Here is a 19,001-nt window from a genome sequence, read left to right as displayed (position 1 = left end):
TTCAAAATAATCCATAAATATTTCAGCCATTAAGGGACTTAGTGGAGATCCCATAGCTAATCCCTCTCTTTGATGATAGAACATATCATTAAATCTAAAATAATTTTGCTGCATACATATCTGTGTTAATTCTATTAATTCTGATACTTCTCCTGGATGTAGACGTTTAATTTCTAATAATTCAGTCAAAATATGTAAAGTTTCATTAACTGGAACATTAGTAAACAGACTGTCCACATCCAATGACAGCAATTTGCAACGGATAGGTAGATTTATATCTTTTATTTTGTTTACTAATTCAATACTATTTTTGATTGCAAATTCTGGCTGAAAAGAAGTCTTCAATTTTAAAATATAATTTAAATATTTGGCTAAATTATATGCTGGGGCTCCAATGTATGAAACCACTGGACGTATAGGAATATTTCCTTTGTGTATCTTTGGTAAGCCATACAATGCTGGGGCCCGAGAATTCATTTCAATGACTTTCTGCTTTAATGATGTTTTAGGGAATATGTATTCTGATTTATTTATAGCTAATCTAACTTTTGCTGCAAAATGTTTAGTTGGATCAGAAGATAGTTGCGAGAATTCATCCCCTGTGATTACATCTTTAACTTTGTTTACATACTCGTTGCGGTCCATAATCACAACGGCATTCCCCTTATCTGCTTTTGAAATTATAAGATCATTATCTGCAATGGTGTTCTTTAAAGATCTTAATACTCCGATGTCTGGATTATATAATGGGGCTGAAGGCGTAGTTTTAATTTCATGCGCAACTATATTCTTAACTATGTCATCTTTTTTACTAAGAGACACTGCTAATTCTGCGTCAATTGCCAGTGTTTCCAATGATTTTTTAGAAATATTATTGGGAATATTATATTTTAAACCATTCTCCAGAAGCTTTGTCTCGTCTTCTGAAAGAATAGTATCCGTAAGATTCTTAACACGGGGATGAAAAACATGATTGGGCATATTTGTCATAGCGTCTATAGTTGCAGTATTCATCGTATCATAGTGTATCGGGGAATATTGGGAGGATTTATTTACTAAGACTTGGAGTTTTTTCTTTTGGGAAAGAAATTTCTTGTGGACTTCAAAAGATGCCAAATCTCTAGCTTTACTGTCTAATAAATCAAATTCAATATTGTGTAATTTAAAGGTGAGTTCTGAGTAAAGTATTTTAAGATGGAGTTTCAAGTTGTCTCTTACCGTAAACCAGTGACGCGATTCCTCATTTAACCAAATTCTTTGGGCTTTGGTTATTGCAATATTACATGCTCGACTTCGAGTGTTGGATCTGATATTAATATAATTTGGAATGACATTTAACTGCTTACATTGTTGATTGAACCAAATATTTTGAACTGCGACTCGATGTAATTTAGTTAATTTTATGTAAAGTCGAGCCTGCACGGTCAAGCTCACCGTTTTTAAATATTGGATAGAAGCAGGCGTTACTTTGCGGAAATCCATGATATATTATCAAAATTAAGCTTAATTTGCTATACTCCGCGAAAAGCAGGAGAATCTGTGTGGTGTAATTTATAATTTCTTCAATCCTTATACCCCACACCAAACAGATCTTCGGCAATATACCCTCTACGCACGTTTCGCTCCGAAACCGGAGCATCATCAGGAGATGTTGACTTTACAATGAATAATTGTTAAGTGAAAAATTCGCCAAATGTGTCGCCTTTTATACCTTTCTGACCCCCACCTAATCTATCTAAGCCCCTCCCACCTCATTAGTGCCTCTGAATATGTTCAATAGAGGTGAAGTTGATAAATTTATTTGTTCGTTTAGTAATTCGAACCTCCCATTCCTATGTTTAATAATTTCTAATTGTTCCCTCAAATCAAGTTTCAACCCTTTGTCGCAAGCATGTAATATTTCGTATGAATGATTACTGGTTACGTTATGTCCACTGTCTAAAAGATGTTTTGCAAAATGAGATTTTTCAGGATGGTTATGATTGAAGGCTGCCATATGCTCTTTGTAACGTGTTTCAAATTTACGTCCGGTCTGACCCACATATGTGGCGTGGCATTCAGAACATTGGAGTTTATATACCCCTGATCTGTGCTTATTGTCCAATCTGTCCTTACCGTTACAAATAGCTCTCAGTTGGTTATTTGTTCTAAAAGCCACATGAACTCCATGTGATCTAAGTATCTTTGCTACACGCTCTGATATAGATCCGAAGTAAGTCAGACTGGTCTTATACCTATTCAGTTTGTCCATTGGTACGGCGTATAACTCCTTAGCAATCAGCCTCTGTTGTTTCTTTTTAATTATGCTATCAACCAAACCTGAATTGTAACCATTTGCATTTGCCATGTGATAAATGACATATAACTCTTTCCTATAATCCTCCTTAGTTAATGGAATAGATAATAATCTATGAACATAATTAAGAAATGCTGCATGTTTATGCTGCCAAGGATGACACGATGAAGCTGGTATGGTGTTATCTGTATATGTAGGCTTACGATAAATCTCAAATCGATGCTTATTGTTACTACGAGTTATTACCAAATCCAAGAAATTTAATGAATTGTTTTGTTCCATCTCTGATTTGAATTTAATTTTTGGATGAATTTTATTTAGCTTTTCCACAAAAACATCTAGCTGTCTATCTGTCCCCGTCCAGCATATAATTATATCATCTACGTATCTATAGTAATACAAAATATTATTATGAGTTACTATGTTCTTATTTTCAAAATAATCCATAAATATTTCAGCCATTAAGGGACTTAGTGGAGATCCCATAGCTAATCCCTCTCTTTGATGATAGAACATATCATTAAATCTAAAATAATTTTGCTCCATACATATCTGTGTTAATTCTATTAATTCTGATACTTCTCCTGGATGTAGACGTTTAATTTCTAATAATTCAGTCAAAATATGTAAAGTTTCATTAACTGGAACATTAGTAAACAGACTGTCCACATCCAATGACAGCAATTTGCAACGGATAGGTAGATTTATATCTTTTATTTTGTTTACTAATTCAATACTATTTTTGATTGCAAATTCTGGCTGAAAAGAAGTCTTCAATTTTAAAATATAATTTAAATATTTGGCTAAATTATATGCTGGGGCTCCAATGTATGAAACCACTGGACGTATAGGAATATTTCCTTTGTGTATCTTTGGTAAGCCATACAATGCTGGGGCCCGAGGATTCATTTCAATGACTTTCTGCTTTAATGATGTTTTAGGGAATATGTATTCTGATTTATTTATAGCTAATCTAACTTTTGCTGCAAAATGTTTAGTTGGATCAGAAGATAGTTGCGAGAATTCATCCCCTGTGATTACATCTTTAACTTTGTTTACATACTCGTTGCGGTCCATAATCACAACGGCATTCCCCTTATCTGCTTTTGAAATTATAAGATCATTATCTGCAATGGTGTTCTTTAAAGATCTTAATACTCCGATGTCTGGATTATATAATGGGGCTGAAGGCGTAGTTTTAATTTCATGCGCAACTATATTCTTAACTATGTCATCTTTTTTACTAAGAGACACTGCTAATTCTGCGTCAATTGCCAGTGTTTCCAATGATTTTTTAGAAATATTATTGGGAATATTATATTTTAAACCATTCTCCAGAAGCTTTGTCTCGTCTTCTGAAAGAATAGTATCCGTAAGATTCTTAACACGGGGATGAAAAACATGATTGGGCATATTTGTCATAGCGTCTATAGTTGCAGTATTCATCGTATCATAGTGTATCGGGGAATATTGGGAGGATTTATTTACTAAGACTTGGAGTTTTTTCTTTTGGGAAAGAAATTTCTTGTGGACTTCGAAAGATGCCAAATCTCTAGCTTTACTGTCTAATAAATCAAATTCAATATTGTGTAATTTAAAGGTGAGTTCTGAGTAAAGTATTTTAAGATGGAGTTTCAAGTTGTCTCTTACCGTAAACCAGTGACGCGATTCCTCATTTAACCAAATTCTTTGGGCTTTGGTTATTGCAATATTATAGTAACTCATAATAATATTTTGTATTACTATAGATACGTAGATGATATAATTATATGCTGGACGGGGACAGATAGACAGCTAGATGTTTTTGTGGAAAAGCTAAATAAAATTCATCCAAAAATTAAATTCAAATCAGAGATGGAACAAAACAATTCATTAAATTTCTTGGATTTGGTAATAACTCGTAGTAACAATAAGCATCGATTTGAGATTTATCGTAAGCCTACATATACAGATAACACCATACCAGCTTCATCGTGTCATCCTTGGCAGCATAAACATGCAGCATTTCTTAATTATGTTCATAGATTATTATCTATTCCATTAACTAAGGAGGATTATAGGAAAGAGTTATATGTCATTTATCACATGGCAAATGCAAATGGTTACAATTCAGGTTTGGTTGATAGCATAATTAAAAAGAAACAACAGAGGCTGATTGCTAAGGAGTTATACGCCGTACCAATGGACAAACTGAATAGGTATAAGACCAGTCTGACTTACTTCGGATCTATATCAGAGCGTGTAGCAAAGATACTTAGATCACATGGAGTTCATGTGGCTTTTAGAACAAATAACCAACTGAGAGCTATTTGTAACGGTAAGGACAGATTGGACAATAAGCACAGATCAGGGGTATATAAACTCCAATGTTCTGAATGCCACGCCACATATGTGGGTCAGACCGGACGTAAATTTGAAACACGTTACAAAGAGCATATGGCAGCCTTCAATCATAACCATCCTGAAAAATCTCATTTTGCAAAACATCTTTTAGACAGTGGACATAACGTAACCAGTAATCATTCATACGAAATATTACATGCTTGCGACAAAGGGTTGAAACTTGATTTGAGGGAACAATTAGAAATTATTAAACATAGGAATGGGAGGTTCGAATTACTAAACGAACAAATAAATTTATCAACTTCACCTCTATTGAACATATTCAGAGGCACTAATGAGGTGGGAGGGGCTTAGATAGATTAGGTGGGGGTCAGAAAGGTATAAAAGGCGACACATTTGGCGAATTTTTCACTTAACAATTATTCATTGTAAAGTCAACATCTCCTGATGATGCTCCGGTTTCGGAGCGAAACGTGCGTAGAGGGTATATTGCCGAAGATCTGTTTGGTGTGGGGTATAAGGATTGAAGAAATTATAAATTACACCACACAGATTCTCCTGCTTTTCGCGGAGTATAGCAAATTAAGCTTAATTTTGATAATATATCATGGATTTCCGCAAAGTAACGCCTGCTTCTATCCAATATTTAAAAACGGTGAGCTTGACCGTGCAGGCTCGACTTTACATAAAATTAACTAAATTACATCGAGTCGCAGTTCAAAATATTTGGTTCAATCAACAATGTAAGCAGTTAAATGTCATTCCAAATTATATTAATATCAGATCCAACACTCGAAGTCGAGCATGTAATATTGCAATAACCAAAGCCCAAAGAATTTGGTTAAATGAGGAATCGCGTCACTGGTTTACGGTAAGAGACAACTTGAAACTCCATCTTAAAATACTTTACTCAGAACTCACCTTTAAATTACACAATATTGAATTTGATTTATTAGACAGTAAAGCTAGAGATTTGGCATCTTTCGAAGTCCACAAGAAATTTCTTTCCCAAAAGAAAAAACTCCAAGTCTTAGTAAATAAATCCTCCCAATATTCCCCGATACACTATGATACGATGAATACTGCAACTATAGACGCTATGACAAATATGCCCAATCATGTTTTTCATCCCCGTGTTAAGAATCTTACGGATACTATTCTTTCAGAAGACGAGACAAAGCTTCTGGAGAATGGTTTAAAATATAATATTCCCAATAATATTTCTAAAAAATCATTGGAAACACTGGCAATTGACGCAGAATTAGCAGTGTCTCTTAGTAAAAAAGATGACATAGTTAAGAATATAGTTGCGCATGAAATTAAAACTACGCCTTCAGCCCCATTATATAATCCAGACATCGGAGTATTAAGATCTTTAAAGAACACCATTGCAGATAATGATCTTATAATTTCAAAAGCAGATAAGGGGAATGCCGTTGTGATTATGGACCGCAACGAGTATGTAAACAAAGTTAAAGATGTAATCACAGGGGATGAATTCTCGCAACTATCTTCTGATCCAACTAAACATTTTGCAGCAAAAGTTAGATTAGCTATAAATAAATCAGAATACATATTCCCTAAAACATCATTAAAGCAGAAAGTCATTGAAATGAATCCTCGGGCCCCAGCATTGTATGGCTTACCAAAGATACACAAAGGAAATATTCCTATACGTCCAGTGGTTTCATACATTGGAGCCCCAGCATATAATTTAGCCAAATATTTAAATTATATTTTAAAATTGAAGACTTCTTTTCAGCCAGAATTTGCAATCAAAAATAGTATTGAATTAGTAAACAAAATAAAAGATATAAATCTACCTATCCGTTGCAAATTGCTGTCATTGGATGTGGACAGTCTGTTTACTAATGTTCCAGTTAATGAAACTTTACATATTTTGACTGAATTATTAGAAATTAAACGTCTACATCCAGGAGAAGTATCAGAATTAATAGAATTAACACAGATATGTATGCAGCAAAATTATTTTAGATTTAATGATATGTTCTATCATCAAAGAGAGGGATTAGCTATGGGATCTCCACTAAGTCCCTTAATGGCTGAAATATTTATGGATTATTTTGAAAATAAGAACATAGTAACTCATAATAATATTTTGTATTACTATAGATACGTAGATGATATAATTATATGCTGGACGGGGACAGATAGACAGCTAGATGTTTTTGTGGAAAAGCTAAATAAAATTCATCCAAAAATTAAATTCAAATCAGAGATGGAACAAAACAATTCATTAAATTTCTTGGATTTGGTAATAACTCGTAGTAACAATAAGCATCGATTTGAGATTTATCGTAAGCCTACATATACAGATAACACCATACCAGCTTCATCGTGTCATCCTTGGCAGCATAAACATGCAGCATTTCTTAATTATGTTCATAGATTATTATCTATTCCATTAACTAAGGAGGATTATAGGAAAGAGTTATATGTCATTTATCACATGGCAAATGCAAATGGTTACAATTCAGGTTTGGTTGATAGCATAATTAAAAAGAAACAACAGAGGCTGATTGCTAAGGAGTTATACGCCGTACCAATGGACAAACTGAATAGGTATAAGACCAGTCTGACTTACTTCGGATCTATATCAGAGCGTGTAGCAAAGATACTTAGATCACATGGAGTTCATGTGGCTTTTAGAACAAATAACCAACTGAGAGCTATTTGTAACGGTAAGGACAGATTGGACAATAAGCACAGATCAGGGGTATATAAACTCCAATGTTCTGAATGCCACGCCACATATGTGGGTCAGACCGGACGTAAATTTGAAACACGTTACAAAGAGCATATGGCAGCCTTCAATCATAACCATCCTGAAAAATCTCATTTTGCAAAACATCTTTTAGACAGTGGACATAACGTAACCAGTAATCATTCATACGAAATATTACATGCTTGCGACAAAGGGTTGAAACTTGATTTGAGGGAACAATTAGAAATTATTAAACATAGGAATGGGAGGTTCGAATTACTAAACGAACAAATAAATTTATCAACTTCACCTCTATTGAACATATTCAGAGGCACTAATGAGGTGGGAGGGGCTTAGATAGATTAGGTGGGGGTCAGAAAGGTATAAAAGGCGACACATTTGGCGAATTTTTCACTTAACAATTATTCATTGTAAAGTCAACATCTCCTGATGATGCTCCGGTTTCGGAGCGAAACGTGCGTAGAGGGTATATTGCCGAAGATCTGTTTGGTGTGGGGTATAAGGATTGAAGAAATTATAAATTACACCACACAGATTCTCCTGCTTTTCGCGGAGTATAGCAAATTAAGCTTAATTTTGATAATATATCATGGATTTCCGCAAAGTAACGCCTGCTTCTATCCAATATTTAAAAACGGTGAGCTTGACCGTGCAGGCTCGACTTTACATAAAATTAACTAAATTACATCGAGTCGCAGTTCAAAATATTTGGTTCAATCAACAATGTAAGCAGTTAAATGTCATTCCAAATTATATTAATATCAGATCCAACACTCGAAGTCGAGCATGTAATATTGCAATAACCAAAGCCCAAAGAATTTGGTTAAATGAGGAATCGCGTCACTGGTTTACGGTAAGAGACAACTTGAAACTCCATCTTAAAATACTTTACTCAGAACTCACCTTTAAATTACACAATATTGAATTTGATTTATTAGACAGTAAAGCTAGAGATTTGGCATCTTTTGAAGTCCACAAGAAATTTCTTTCCCAAAAGAAAAAACTCCAAGTCTTAGTAAATAAATCCTCCCAATATTCCCCGATACACTATGATACGATGAATACTGCAACTATAGACGCTATGACAAATATGCCCAATCATGTTTTTCATCCCCGTGTTAAGAATCTTACGGATACTATTCTTTCAGAAGACGAGACAAAGCTTCTGGAGAATGGTTTAAAATATAATATTCCCAATAATATTTCTAAAAAATCATTGGAAACACTGGCAATTGACGCAGAATTAGCAGTGTCTCTTAGTAAAAAAGATGACATAGTTAAGAATATAGTTGCGCATGAAATTAAAACTACGCCTTCAGCCCCATTATATAATCCAGACATCGGAGTATTAAGATCTTTAAAGAACACCATTGCAGATAATGATCTTATAATTTCAAAAGCAGATAAGGGGAATGCCGTTGTGATTATGGACCGCAACGAGTATGTAAACAAAGTTAAAGATGTAATCACAGGGGATGAATTCTCGCAACTATCTTCTGATCCAACTAAACATTTTGCAGCAAAAGTTAGATTAGCTATAAATAAATCAGAATACATATTCCCTAAAACATCATTAAAGCAGAAAGTCATTGAAATGAATCCTCGGGCCCCAGCATTGTATGGCTTACCAAAGATACACAAAGGAAATATTCCTATACGTCCAGTGGTTTCATACATTGGAGCCCCAGCATATAATTTAGCCAAATATTTAAATTATATTTTAAAATTGAAGACTTCTTTTCAGCCAGAATTTGCAATCAAAAATAGTATTGAATTAGTAAACAAAATAAAAGATATAAATCTACCTATCCGTTGCAAATTGCTGTCATTGGATGTGGACAGTCTGTTTACTAATGTTCCAGTTAATGAAACTTTACGTATTTTGACTGAATTATTAGAAATTAAACGTCTACATCCAGGAGAAGTATCAGAATTAATAGAATTAACACAGATATGTATGCAGCAAAATTATTTTAGATTTAATGATATGTTCTATCATCAAAGAGAGGGATTAGCTATGGGATCTCCACTAAGTCCCTTAATGGCTGAAATATTTATGGATTATTTTGAAAATAAGAACATAGTAACTCATAATAATATTTTGTATTACTATAGATACGTAGATGATATAATTATATGCTGGACGGGGACAGATAGACAGCTAGATGTTTTTGTGGAAAAGCTAAATAAAATTCATCCAAAAATTAAATTCAAATCAGAGATGGAACAAAACAATTCATTAAATTTCTTGGATTTGGTAATAACTCGTAGTAACAATAAGCATCGATTTGAGATTTATCGTAAGCCTACATATACAGATAACACCATACCAGCTTCATCGTGTCATCCTTGGCAGCATAAACATGCAGCATTTCTTAATTATGTTCATAGATTATTATCTATTCCATTAACTAAGGAGGATTATAGGAAAGAGTTATATGTCATTTATCACATGACAAATGCAAATGGTTACAATTCAGGTTTGGTTGATAGCATAATTAAAAAGAAACAACAGAGGCTGATTGCTAAGGAGTTATACGCCGTACCAATGGACAAACTGAATAGGTATAAGACCAGTCTGACTTACTTCGGATCTATATCAGAGCGTGTAGCAAAGATACTTAGATCACATGGAGTTCATGTGGCTTTTAGAACAAATAACCAACTGAGAGCTATTTGTAACGGTAAGGACAGATTGGACAATAAGCACAGATCAGGGGTATATAAACTCCAATGTTCTGAATGCCACGCCACATATGTGGGTCAGACCGGACGTAAATTTGAAACACGTTACAAAGAGCATATGGCAGCCTTCAATCATAACCATCCTGAAAAATCTCATTTTGCAAAACATCTTTTAGACAGTGGACATAACGTAACCAGTAATCATTCATACGAAATATTACATGCTTGCGACAAAGGGTTGAAACTTGATTTGAGGGAACAATTAGAAATTATTAAACATAGGAATGGGAGGTTCGAATTACTAAACGAACAAATAAATTTATCAACTTCACCTCTATTGAACATATTCAGAGGCACTAATGAGGTGGGAGGGGCTTAGATAGATTAGGTGGGGGTCAGAAAGGTATAAAAGGCGACACATTTGGCGAATTTTTCACTTAACAATTATTCATTGTAAATTCAACATCTCCTGATGATGCTCCGGTTTCGGAGCGAAACGTGCGTAGAGGGTATATTGCCGAAGATCTGTTTGGTGTGGGGTATAAGGATTGAAGAAATTATAAATTACACCACACAGATTCTCCTGCTTTTCGCGGAGTATAGCAAATTAAGCTTAATTTTGATAATACTACAGTCTACTGTTTAGCATGTTCAACTACTGATCGCGATGTGGTTCAGTGAAGAATTGTAGGTATTGAGGTTTCCAATAGCAATAACAGTCGTGGATACCACCGTGAACTGAGAAAGGTGTCTACCTCCTGTGCCTCGGAGAACCACGTTTAGCCATTGGTCCCGGTTTTTATAATCACATGACATAATCTTTTTAGCCCGCCTATGAACCTAACATACACTCGACTATATATGAATTTTCGCTACCGATTGGGAAGCAACTATGTAGTACCGGACAGAAAAGTTACCGGATAGGGTTGTAACTTTCCATTATAAGTACTCGCCAATACTTTACCTTGTATTACCACTAAAATACTCGGTATAGCTCTCACGACGTCCAAAACGTTTGCACCAACTTCCTTTCGTTTTACAATGTTTAAAATCTGGCCGACGAAAAGGAATAAAAGCGTACTAGTGAAAATAATAACTCTTCCATATTTTCTGCCGAAAGTGTTGCCAGATGCGTCAAATATTTTAATACCAACTATTTGTAACATTTTAATTTGGCGAATGAATGTCCCAACAAACGTCGGGGGTAGTTTATTTAAACTTTTCATGTTTAACAAATATTAATATGTGAGGCAAGTAGGTAAAGACTTTCGGAATGTAATGTAATTTTGCTTCAGCATTTTATATTACCTACTTGTGTTAATACTACTAGTTAGTAGAGTTAGCAAAAAAAAAAAAAGTTATTTCTTGTTAAAAAAACCTGCTTGGATTCTAGATTTATCTAATTATGCATAGAAATTAAGTAATTGCTAAGATCTTAGGAGTTATTTGTTCATTGTAAAGTCAACATCTGAGGATGCTCCGGTGTCATGTCGGAGCTAAAGGTGCATAGAGAGTATATTTGAGACCTGTTTCGTGTGGAATTTGAAATGGTTAAAATTGCACCATACATTTTCCTTTAACTCTTAAATTGAAATTAAGCTGTTTTTTTAATTTATTTATGTCACTAAAAGATAGCCCTGACTGCAACCTCTCGATTTGGGATAATCTGTTAGGAAGTATGGCAGTTATGTTACAACTTACGCGATTTCATACGCTGAATCGCTTAGCGGTCTTTGTCGGTAGGGCCGGCTTCCCACCAGACCAGACCAGAAAAAAATCAGATATTATAAATTCCTAAATTTTCCCTGCTGGGAATCACTGCGTTAGGGATGTCGTTAAAATTCTCATTGTCTGTATAGAAGTAAGATAAGTAAATAAAAAATATCTGGAAAAAACATATTTTTTCTGCAATACACGTTGAGTATTTTTAAATATTTAATGTCCAAATAATTATACGCGCATTGTATTATTAGAGAATGCACCTAATCGTTGACCTATAGCTTAAAGGTATAGCGATTATTTGCAGCAAAAAACATATTTCTTTACAGAAGCGTATTATTACAGTGAATTATTTTAAGTAACGTTAATTAAGTTATTTCGCATTAATTTCAAATAGCTTTTTTAACCGAGCATGTCGTTCTTTCGGGTACAAACACATTATTGCTGAGCAATAAAATAGCGAGGACCAATCGACGATGGGGTCCCAAGGTCCAGTATCTAACAAAAAAAAATACGGACGAAGTCGCGCAACAGCTATTTTTCAATAATTACGTAAATTTTAAAGGCATAAATTAAGATTACCCAAGACTAGAACTAAGTATGCCAGTAAAACTGTGGAGGTTGAGGGAGCATTACTATACAATAGTCTACCCACAGAGATTTTTTTCGGGAAATCTTTTAAATCACCTTTTGTATTTTTGTGTTTGTTTAGTTTTGTATCACATTAACGAGATAATATATTACCACTTCTTTATGTTAATTTTAATTTCTCATTAAGTGAAACTGTTTCCTTTTAGAATAGAAACCTAATTTTAAGGCTGGCACATTTACTTAAATCCGGTTCTAGATAAATATATAGATAAAGTCTTAATTGCATAAATTAAAAGAGAAAACAAGAAATAACAAAAACAAAAAATATATATACATATATAAAATGTGCAAAGGCGGTCGCTTTAAGCGATCTTCTCTAGACAACCCTTTTTGGTAGAAAAATCCGGTTCTAGATAAATATATAGATAAAGTCTTAATTGCATAAATTAAAAGAGAAAACAAGAAATAACAAAAACAAAAAATATATATACATATATAAAATGTGCAAAGGCGGTCGCTTTAAGCGATCTTCTCTAGACAACCCTTTTTGGTAGAATGAAGTAAGGGAAAACGGAATAGTGCAACAGGTTGTTAACTGGTGTTAAATAAATTACATCCTATTTTGAAACTTATTATACATAAAACTAGCTTTGCCAGAGAGGCACTTATATGTTTTTTTATAACATATTAGCATTGAATAGTAGACGGGAAGCCTTGTGGTTCACATTAAATTTTGAGGGGTGGAGCTCGAACTCCGGCACACACCTCTAACATTCCTAAGTTTTAAACAATTTAAATACCACTTGTTTAAACAGTGAAAGAATACATAAAGGAAACCATCATGCTTGTACTTTATGCCTACTTAAAATAAATAAATTTAGGATTTTAAATTTGACCAGGCCAGCAAACTACGACCTACAGCCTTCTATTGTAGGAAGAGACTGTAGTGGAGCGGGTTTTTTTTTTATTTAAATAAATAAATAAATAAATATACTACGACAATACACACATCGCCATCTAGCCCCAAAGTAAGCGTAGCTTGTGTTATGGGTACTAAGATGACTGATGAATATTTTTATGAATAATATACATAAATATTTAGAATATACATATAAACACCCAGCCACTGAAAAACATTCATGCTCATCACACAAACATTTTCCAGTTGTGGGAATCGAACCCACGGCCTTGGACTCGCCAATCGGCCGTCAAATCGGCCGTCATATTTGACTACAAGTTAGCCCTTGACTGCAATCTCACTAGTGTGATGATCTACAATCTCACTTGTGTGGTGATGCAGTCTTCCCTATTAACGGGTATGGCAGTTATATTAAACCCATCCATACCCCTAACGTCTTTGTCGGTATGGTGGTAACCAGCCACAGCCGAACCTTCCACCAAACCGGACAAAATAACAGAGAAAATTCAGAAATAATGAATTTCCAAATCTCCTCTGCCGGGAATCGAACCCAAAACCTCCAACTTAAAATACAGCGCTCTATGCTGCACCAAAAAACTAGCTACGATAAAAGACCAAAATGGGTAGATATAAAGAAATATTGAAATTGTATCTCTGTGTATCCAATCCGGGCCGTCCCTTTTATATAACCGCTGCATACATTTATATGGGAACTATAGTGGCTCAGACGATATTAGCCTAAAATAATAAGAACATGTGTTTGTAATAAAATTTATTATCTAATTATTATCTGTTCACATTTCACCATCATCAGAATCCTCAATGTCGGCTAAGGCCTGCTTCGCGAGGTTTTCGGCTTCCGCTGCGACCTCCCTGGGCACAACTTGGTGACGGCCTTTCGTGTCCTTTGATACCCAGGACAGTTCGAGTTCAAATTGCTTGTCTTTCAGCTCATCGTGCACTATGTAAATACTGAAATAGCGAAAAGAAAATGTTAACTATTTACTTAAATAAAATACAACGTGTAACATAATTACGAAATAATATTGGATGCATAAGTATATTTCATAAAGAACAACACGGTAAATATATTAAATCAAAAGGTTCGGTTAAATATAGATTTTAAATCACCGTCATCCCAAATAAATTATTATTATTTGAAAATGTTTTATTACTTTAAGAATGTGGAACTTGTTTCTTTTATTGATTTTCACTAGAGATAATATTTATTAGATTATTAGATGTTTAGTTGGCTGATTTTAATGAAACCAGCCAATGACATTGATGCAGGAAAACGTCGACCAATCACAACCTGCGGTAGCGGTTGGGTGATTGACCGACGAGAAGAAGTGGATGACGGGGGATTCGGGGAGTTGATTGGAAGGTGGAAAGTCGTGAAGACAATAATTGTGAAATATAAATAAAAAAATTATAATTAAATACTTAAGAGGAATGTTGTGTTTATTTTTACTGACCCCCCCAGGAAGCATATTTATTTTCCATACAAACAAATTCAAAACATTCAATGTGTTTACTTATTGAAGATAAAAGACAGACGTGTACCTAATAAAGTGACAGAAGTCACGTGATTTTAATTTTGCATGTGATTTTATTGGGCTGTATTTGATTTCTTTCTGTAAAAACCATGGCAGTGGTTTTCTACAATACTATTAGTTTCGATGTTACAGATAAGTCTAAAAGACAGTACATAATGTAGCTCTAAAGCCTGTGATGTATTATTTCGGTTTTCATTTATATGTTTTATAAGTTATTACCTAGTATTTCGGGCTTTTTTTCCGAGTTATATGCGTTTTAATTTATGCAATTCACTTCACTTGCAGTGAAGGAAAACATCGTGAGGAAACATCGTTTTTCATATTGTTCAGAAAGGCGTGTGAAAATTCCTGTTGTTGATGATGATGATGGCGAAAATGACGATGTAGGTGATGACAATGATTTAGGTAAATCTGCTGAAAGTGAATTCTTAGTTTAACAGAGAGCATTTACTGATTATTTTAAACTCTAGATTGTAGATAATATTACCCTTACAGATTTCTCTCTGTGGATTAACTGTTAGAAACCAGTACAGATTATTCTAATTTGACGATATTCCATTCTTTACATTTATATCTAGTACTCTTAACAGAAAATGTATAACATCAAATTTGAATAACTGAATTTTTATTAACCTCAGCCTATTAATGTGAGGACTGATTTGACCTTTCAAAAGTACTTATATTAGGTCTATTTAAAATAAATCAACTTTGAAATTTGACATGCTTCCTCTCTCATCAGAGGAATTGAGAGCATAGCCCTCCATATTGCTTCTTGGCTTTAAAGATTATAATCAAATAAAGCAGCCGCAAGCTCTGTTCTACTAGTGCTGCAATCACCATCATGTTGGCCAAGCATGGTGTTTATGGGCAAAACCTCCGGTTGGGAGATGCCTTTAGTCCAGCAGTGGACTGCTATAGGTTATTGATGAAGAAGCTATCACCCGCACCATTAAAGAATATAAAGGGAGGCTAATGTTGTGCCATCTCTTTTGTACAGGCGAACATTGTGTATTAAAGGAATCTAGAAACTCTAGGTGGGTGCTTGTAGATTACTCAACTTTCTAATTTTGTAAACAGCAGGATCACAAGAATTATCATGTGTAAATATTAGAAGTTTAAATCTCAAAACGTTTGCAATAATTTTAGCTTAATTTGTATTTCACTTACATTCTTGCAGCTTCTTTCACTAATTGCTTCACTGTCATGTCTGCAAGTTTCAATTTTTCGATTTCAGTCTTCGCAGCTTGTTTGGCCTTGCCGACAGCACAACCAAAGTAAGACTGGAAAAAGAAAAAATCATTTAAGTTACTTCATTCCACTTACTTTGCTTCATTAATTTGTCGCTTATTCTACTAGAATACTGAATAGTTAAGTGATTCAACAAAACAAGTAGTCTCAACATGTGAAATATTATCAGTGAATGGCATACTATGATCATCCATGACATTGTTATATTAATAATACAGGTATAAAAATGGTACAAAATCATGAACAAAATGTAAAATGTGCCAGACTAACAGGTAAAATTTAAACGTACCTAAAAATTGGGCTAAAAAGATAATAAAACTAGCTGACAAAGTGAATAAAAATAGAATATAAAAGGCTTATACCCATTTTATCATTTCTTTATATCTTACAAGCATTTGATTGTGTTTTGTAATGTGTTCATCCAATATACAAATTAACACTAAATAAAGAACTTGTCGTATATATCATATATATATTTTAAAAATATATATATAATATATATTTTTTAATATATTATTATAAAAACGAAAAATAAATTTTCTCTATGGATGTACCTTAATAAATAAAGATATATAATTATATTTTTGTATCAAATTAGCAAGTTCTACAGTTCTGATTTTTAAAAAAAAGTTTTATAAAAAACAAACTTACAAAAGAAATGCCACTGGGTTCTAGCATGTACATCTGGGGTCCATCATGCTCTGACCAGGTGCCCATAATTACAGAGCAACCATAAGGACGGACAGCACTATAAAGTGTATATGCATGCATATACATAGACACACGCTCGTTGAGGTACTTGAGGGGGGCTGGGATTCCATACTGAGATCTGTAGTTTGAAGCTTCAGATCTTGCTGTTTCTACTATCTGTCTTGCGTCTGAGATGAGGCCAGCTACTGCCTGTAATTACAGATATTCCTTTTTTTTTTAAAAACCAAATGAAATCAGTTTTTTTTTTGCATAAAAATATAAAACATCAAAAATGTGATATTATAAAGTAATGGTGTAGACTATGATGTACCCAAATCTCAGCCAGAGATTTAGTACTATAGAATCTGCGCCAATATCAATGATAAATTAACTATTTCTGTCTTCAGTACAATATACTGCAGTAACTAGATGAATTAAACTATTACTCAATGTCTATAATATTGCCTTAATGGCTCTAAACACTAGGCCTAGAGAAGTCTGTGGCAAGCTGTAGGGTGTTAAATAGCTAACAATGGCTAGACAGAGGCCTCCTCACTACAACAAAGAGTGATTTAGGGGGTTCTTAATCCTATCACACTTAGTTGCATTATTCAATTCACTAGATAAAAAAACTTCCTCAAATTACAGAAGCAATAATGCAATCAATGGGCTCTCCTAGGCCTAGAGAAGCCTGTGCCAAGCAGTGGGGTGTTAAATGGCTAACAATGGCTAGACAGAGGCCTCCTCACTACAACAAAGAGTGATTTAGGGGGTTCTTCATCCTATCACACTTAATTGTATTATTCAATGCACTAGATAAAAAAAACTTCCTCAAATTTCAGAAGCAATAATGCAATAAATTGCTAATTATCAGGCAGGGCATGTATCACAAAGACATAAGGGTCTAGTATTCTAGAGTGGCACCTCTGCGCTAGCGGTGATAACCCAATGGTTAGGACGTGGGCTCAGATTAAATCCCAGCATACATCTAACCTTTCTTGAATAAGTATGTGCATTTTAAGTAAATAAAATATGAACCAGCATGCCTGAGAGTTCTACATAATGTACTCCACCAATCTGCATGGGCCACTGTGGTGAACTAAAGCCAAAACCCTTCTCATTGTGGTAATGAGTTTATATGATGATTGTCTCTTGATAATCATCATATCAACTCATGCATGCAAAGGTCATCTACTGCATGGGACAAATTATTGTTAGTAGACCCACTAGAAACACAGAGAAGCCAGAAAGATGAAGAATATTAAGGGGGTCGCTGGTCACAAGCTGCGCAAGGTCATGGCGTATGGAAATTCTTACAAAAGACTTGTCTGTCTATTAGTTGCTTGAAATGATGAGGGTGATAACAACAATGAGGCAGTTACATACCATGCCAATATGCTCGTCAACATGAAAAATCCTTTTATTAGCACCAGGTTCATATAGTTTTGATGTCACAAGTTTCTCCACTGCAAATACTACTCCATCCTTTCCTCTTAGCCCAATCACGGTACCAGAGTTCTCCACAGCTTTTGCAGCATATTCAACTTGAAAAACACGGCCATCGGGGGAGAATTGAGATGCAGACAAATCATACTGAAAGAGATCAAATAAATGGTCATGAATAGGCAATTTTGAAAAGATGTATATTACTAAAATTTAAACAATAAATTACTTTGTTATCACAGAAACAACACCGGGTAACATGAAAAATCATTTAAATATGTCCTAATTTTATATAACTTACAATAAAATCGAGAAAACTCAACACATTCTCGCGATAATACAAGCATTAAATTATCATATACTTACACCTGTTCCGATTGAACTCATAGTTTTAGGTAGTAAATAAAGAGTTATCTAAATTAACTTCCAACTCTTAATGTATAATATTCATAAATGATATATTAAATTCTCTTATTTCACGCATTCAACAGCGACAAGCGTTTTGTAAAGCGGCGAATAATGACAAGCGCAATGACAAGCAAATCTGCCCACCACAGACAACGTGCCCCATCCGATAACCTAGAACCGAACATAAAGGCTAAAAATAAAACTTTATATTCATTTATAATTTGAAAGGGCTATTAAATCTAATGCGCTATTGATATTATTATAACTGTAAATTTAAAATATTTTTAAGGGCTGCATCTTTTTTGAATCGTTCATTCTACAGCAACCATATTTATTAAATCGTTCTTCTTAGTTCTA

The 19,001-nt window shown here is 34.2% G+C and overlaps 1 protein-coding gene across 1 annotated transcript; it reads right to left on the bottom strand.

Moving 5' to 3' along the window:
- Positions 1-14,056: 14,056 nt before the first annotated feature.
- LOC120631446 (proteasome subunit alpha type-3) lies at positions 14,057-18,772 on the bottom strand. Its single transcript, XM_039901036.1, has 5 exons — positions 18,603-18,772; positions 18,180-18,386; positions 16,755-17,003; positions 16,023-16,135; positions 14,057-14,271 (listed from the first exon to the last, which is right to left on the bottom strand). Exons 1-5 carry the CDS (start codon positions 18,621-18,623, stop codon positions 14,094-14,096), a joined length of 768 nt encoding a protein of 255 aa, XP_039756970.1. The 5' UTR covers positions 18,624-18,772; the 3' UTR covers positions 14,057-14,093.
- Positions 18,773-19,001: the final 229 nt, after the last annotated feature.

Source organism: Pararge aegeria, chromosome 18 (genome assembly GCF_905163445.1).
Source record: "Pararge aegeria chromosome 18, ilParAegt1.1, whole genome shotgun sequence".
Classification (NCBI taxonomy): domain Eukaryota; kingdom Metazoa; phylum Arthropoda; class Insecta; order Lepidoptera; family Nymphalidae; genus Pararge; species Pararge aegeria.
Note: the sequence above shows the minus strand (reverse complement) of the source record. Positions and strands in the feature narration are given on the sequence as shown.

Excerpts from the sequence above, each read along its gene's own strand:
- LOC120631446 (XM_039901036.1), bottom strand. The coding sequence starts at position 18,623 with ATGAGTTCAATCGGAACAGGT. Across the intron at positions 16,136-16,754 it reads AACCCAGTGGCATTTCTTTT|TCTTACTTTGGTTGTGCTGT; the intron begins GTAAGTTTGTTT and ends TTCTTTTTCCAG. Across the intron at positions 14,272-16,022 it reads GTGAAAGAAGCTGCAAGAAT|TATTTACATAGTGCACGATG; the intron begins GTAAGTGAAATA and ends TCGCTATTTCAG.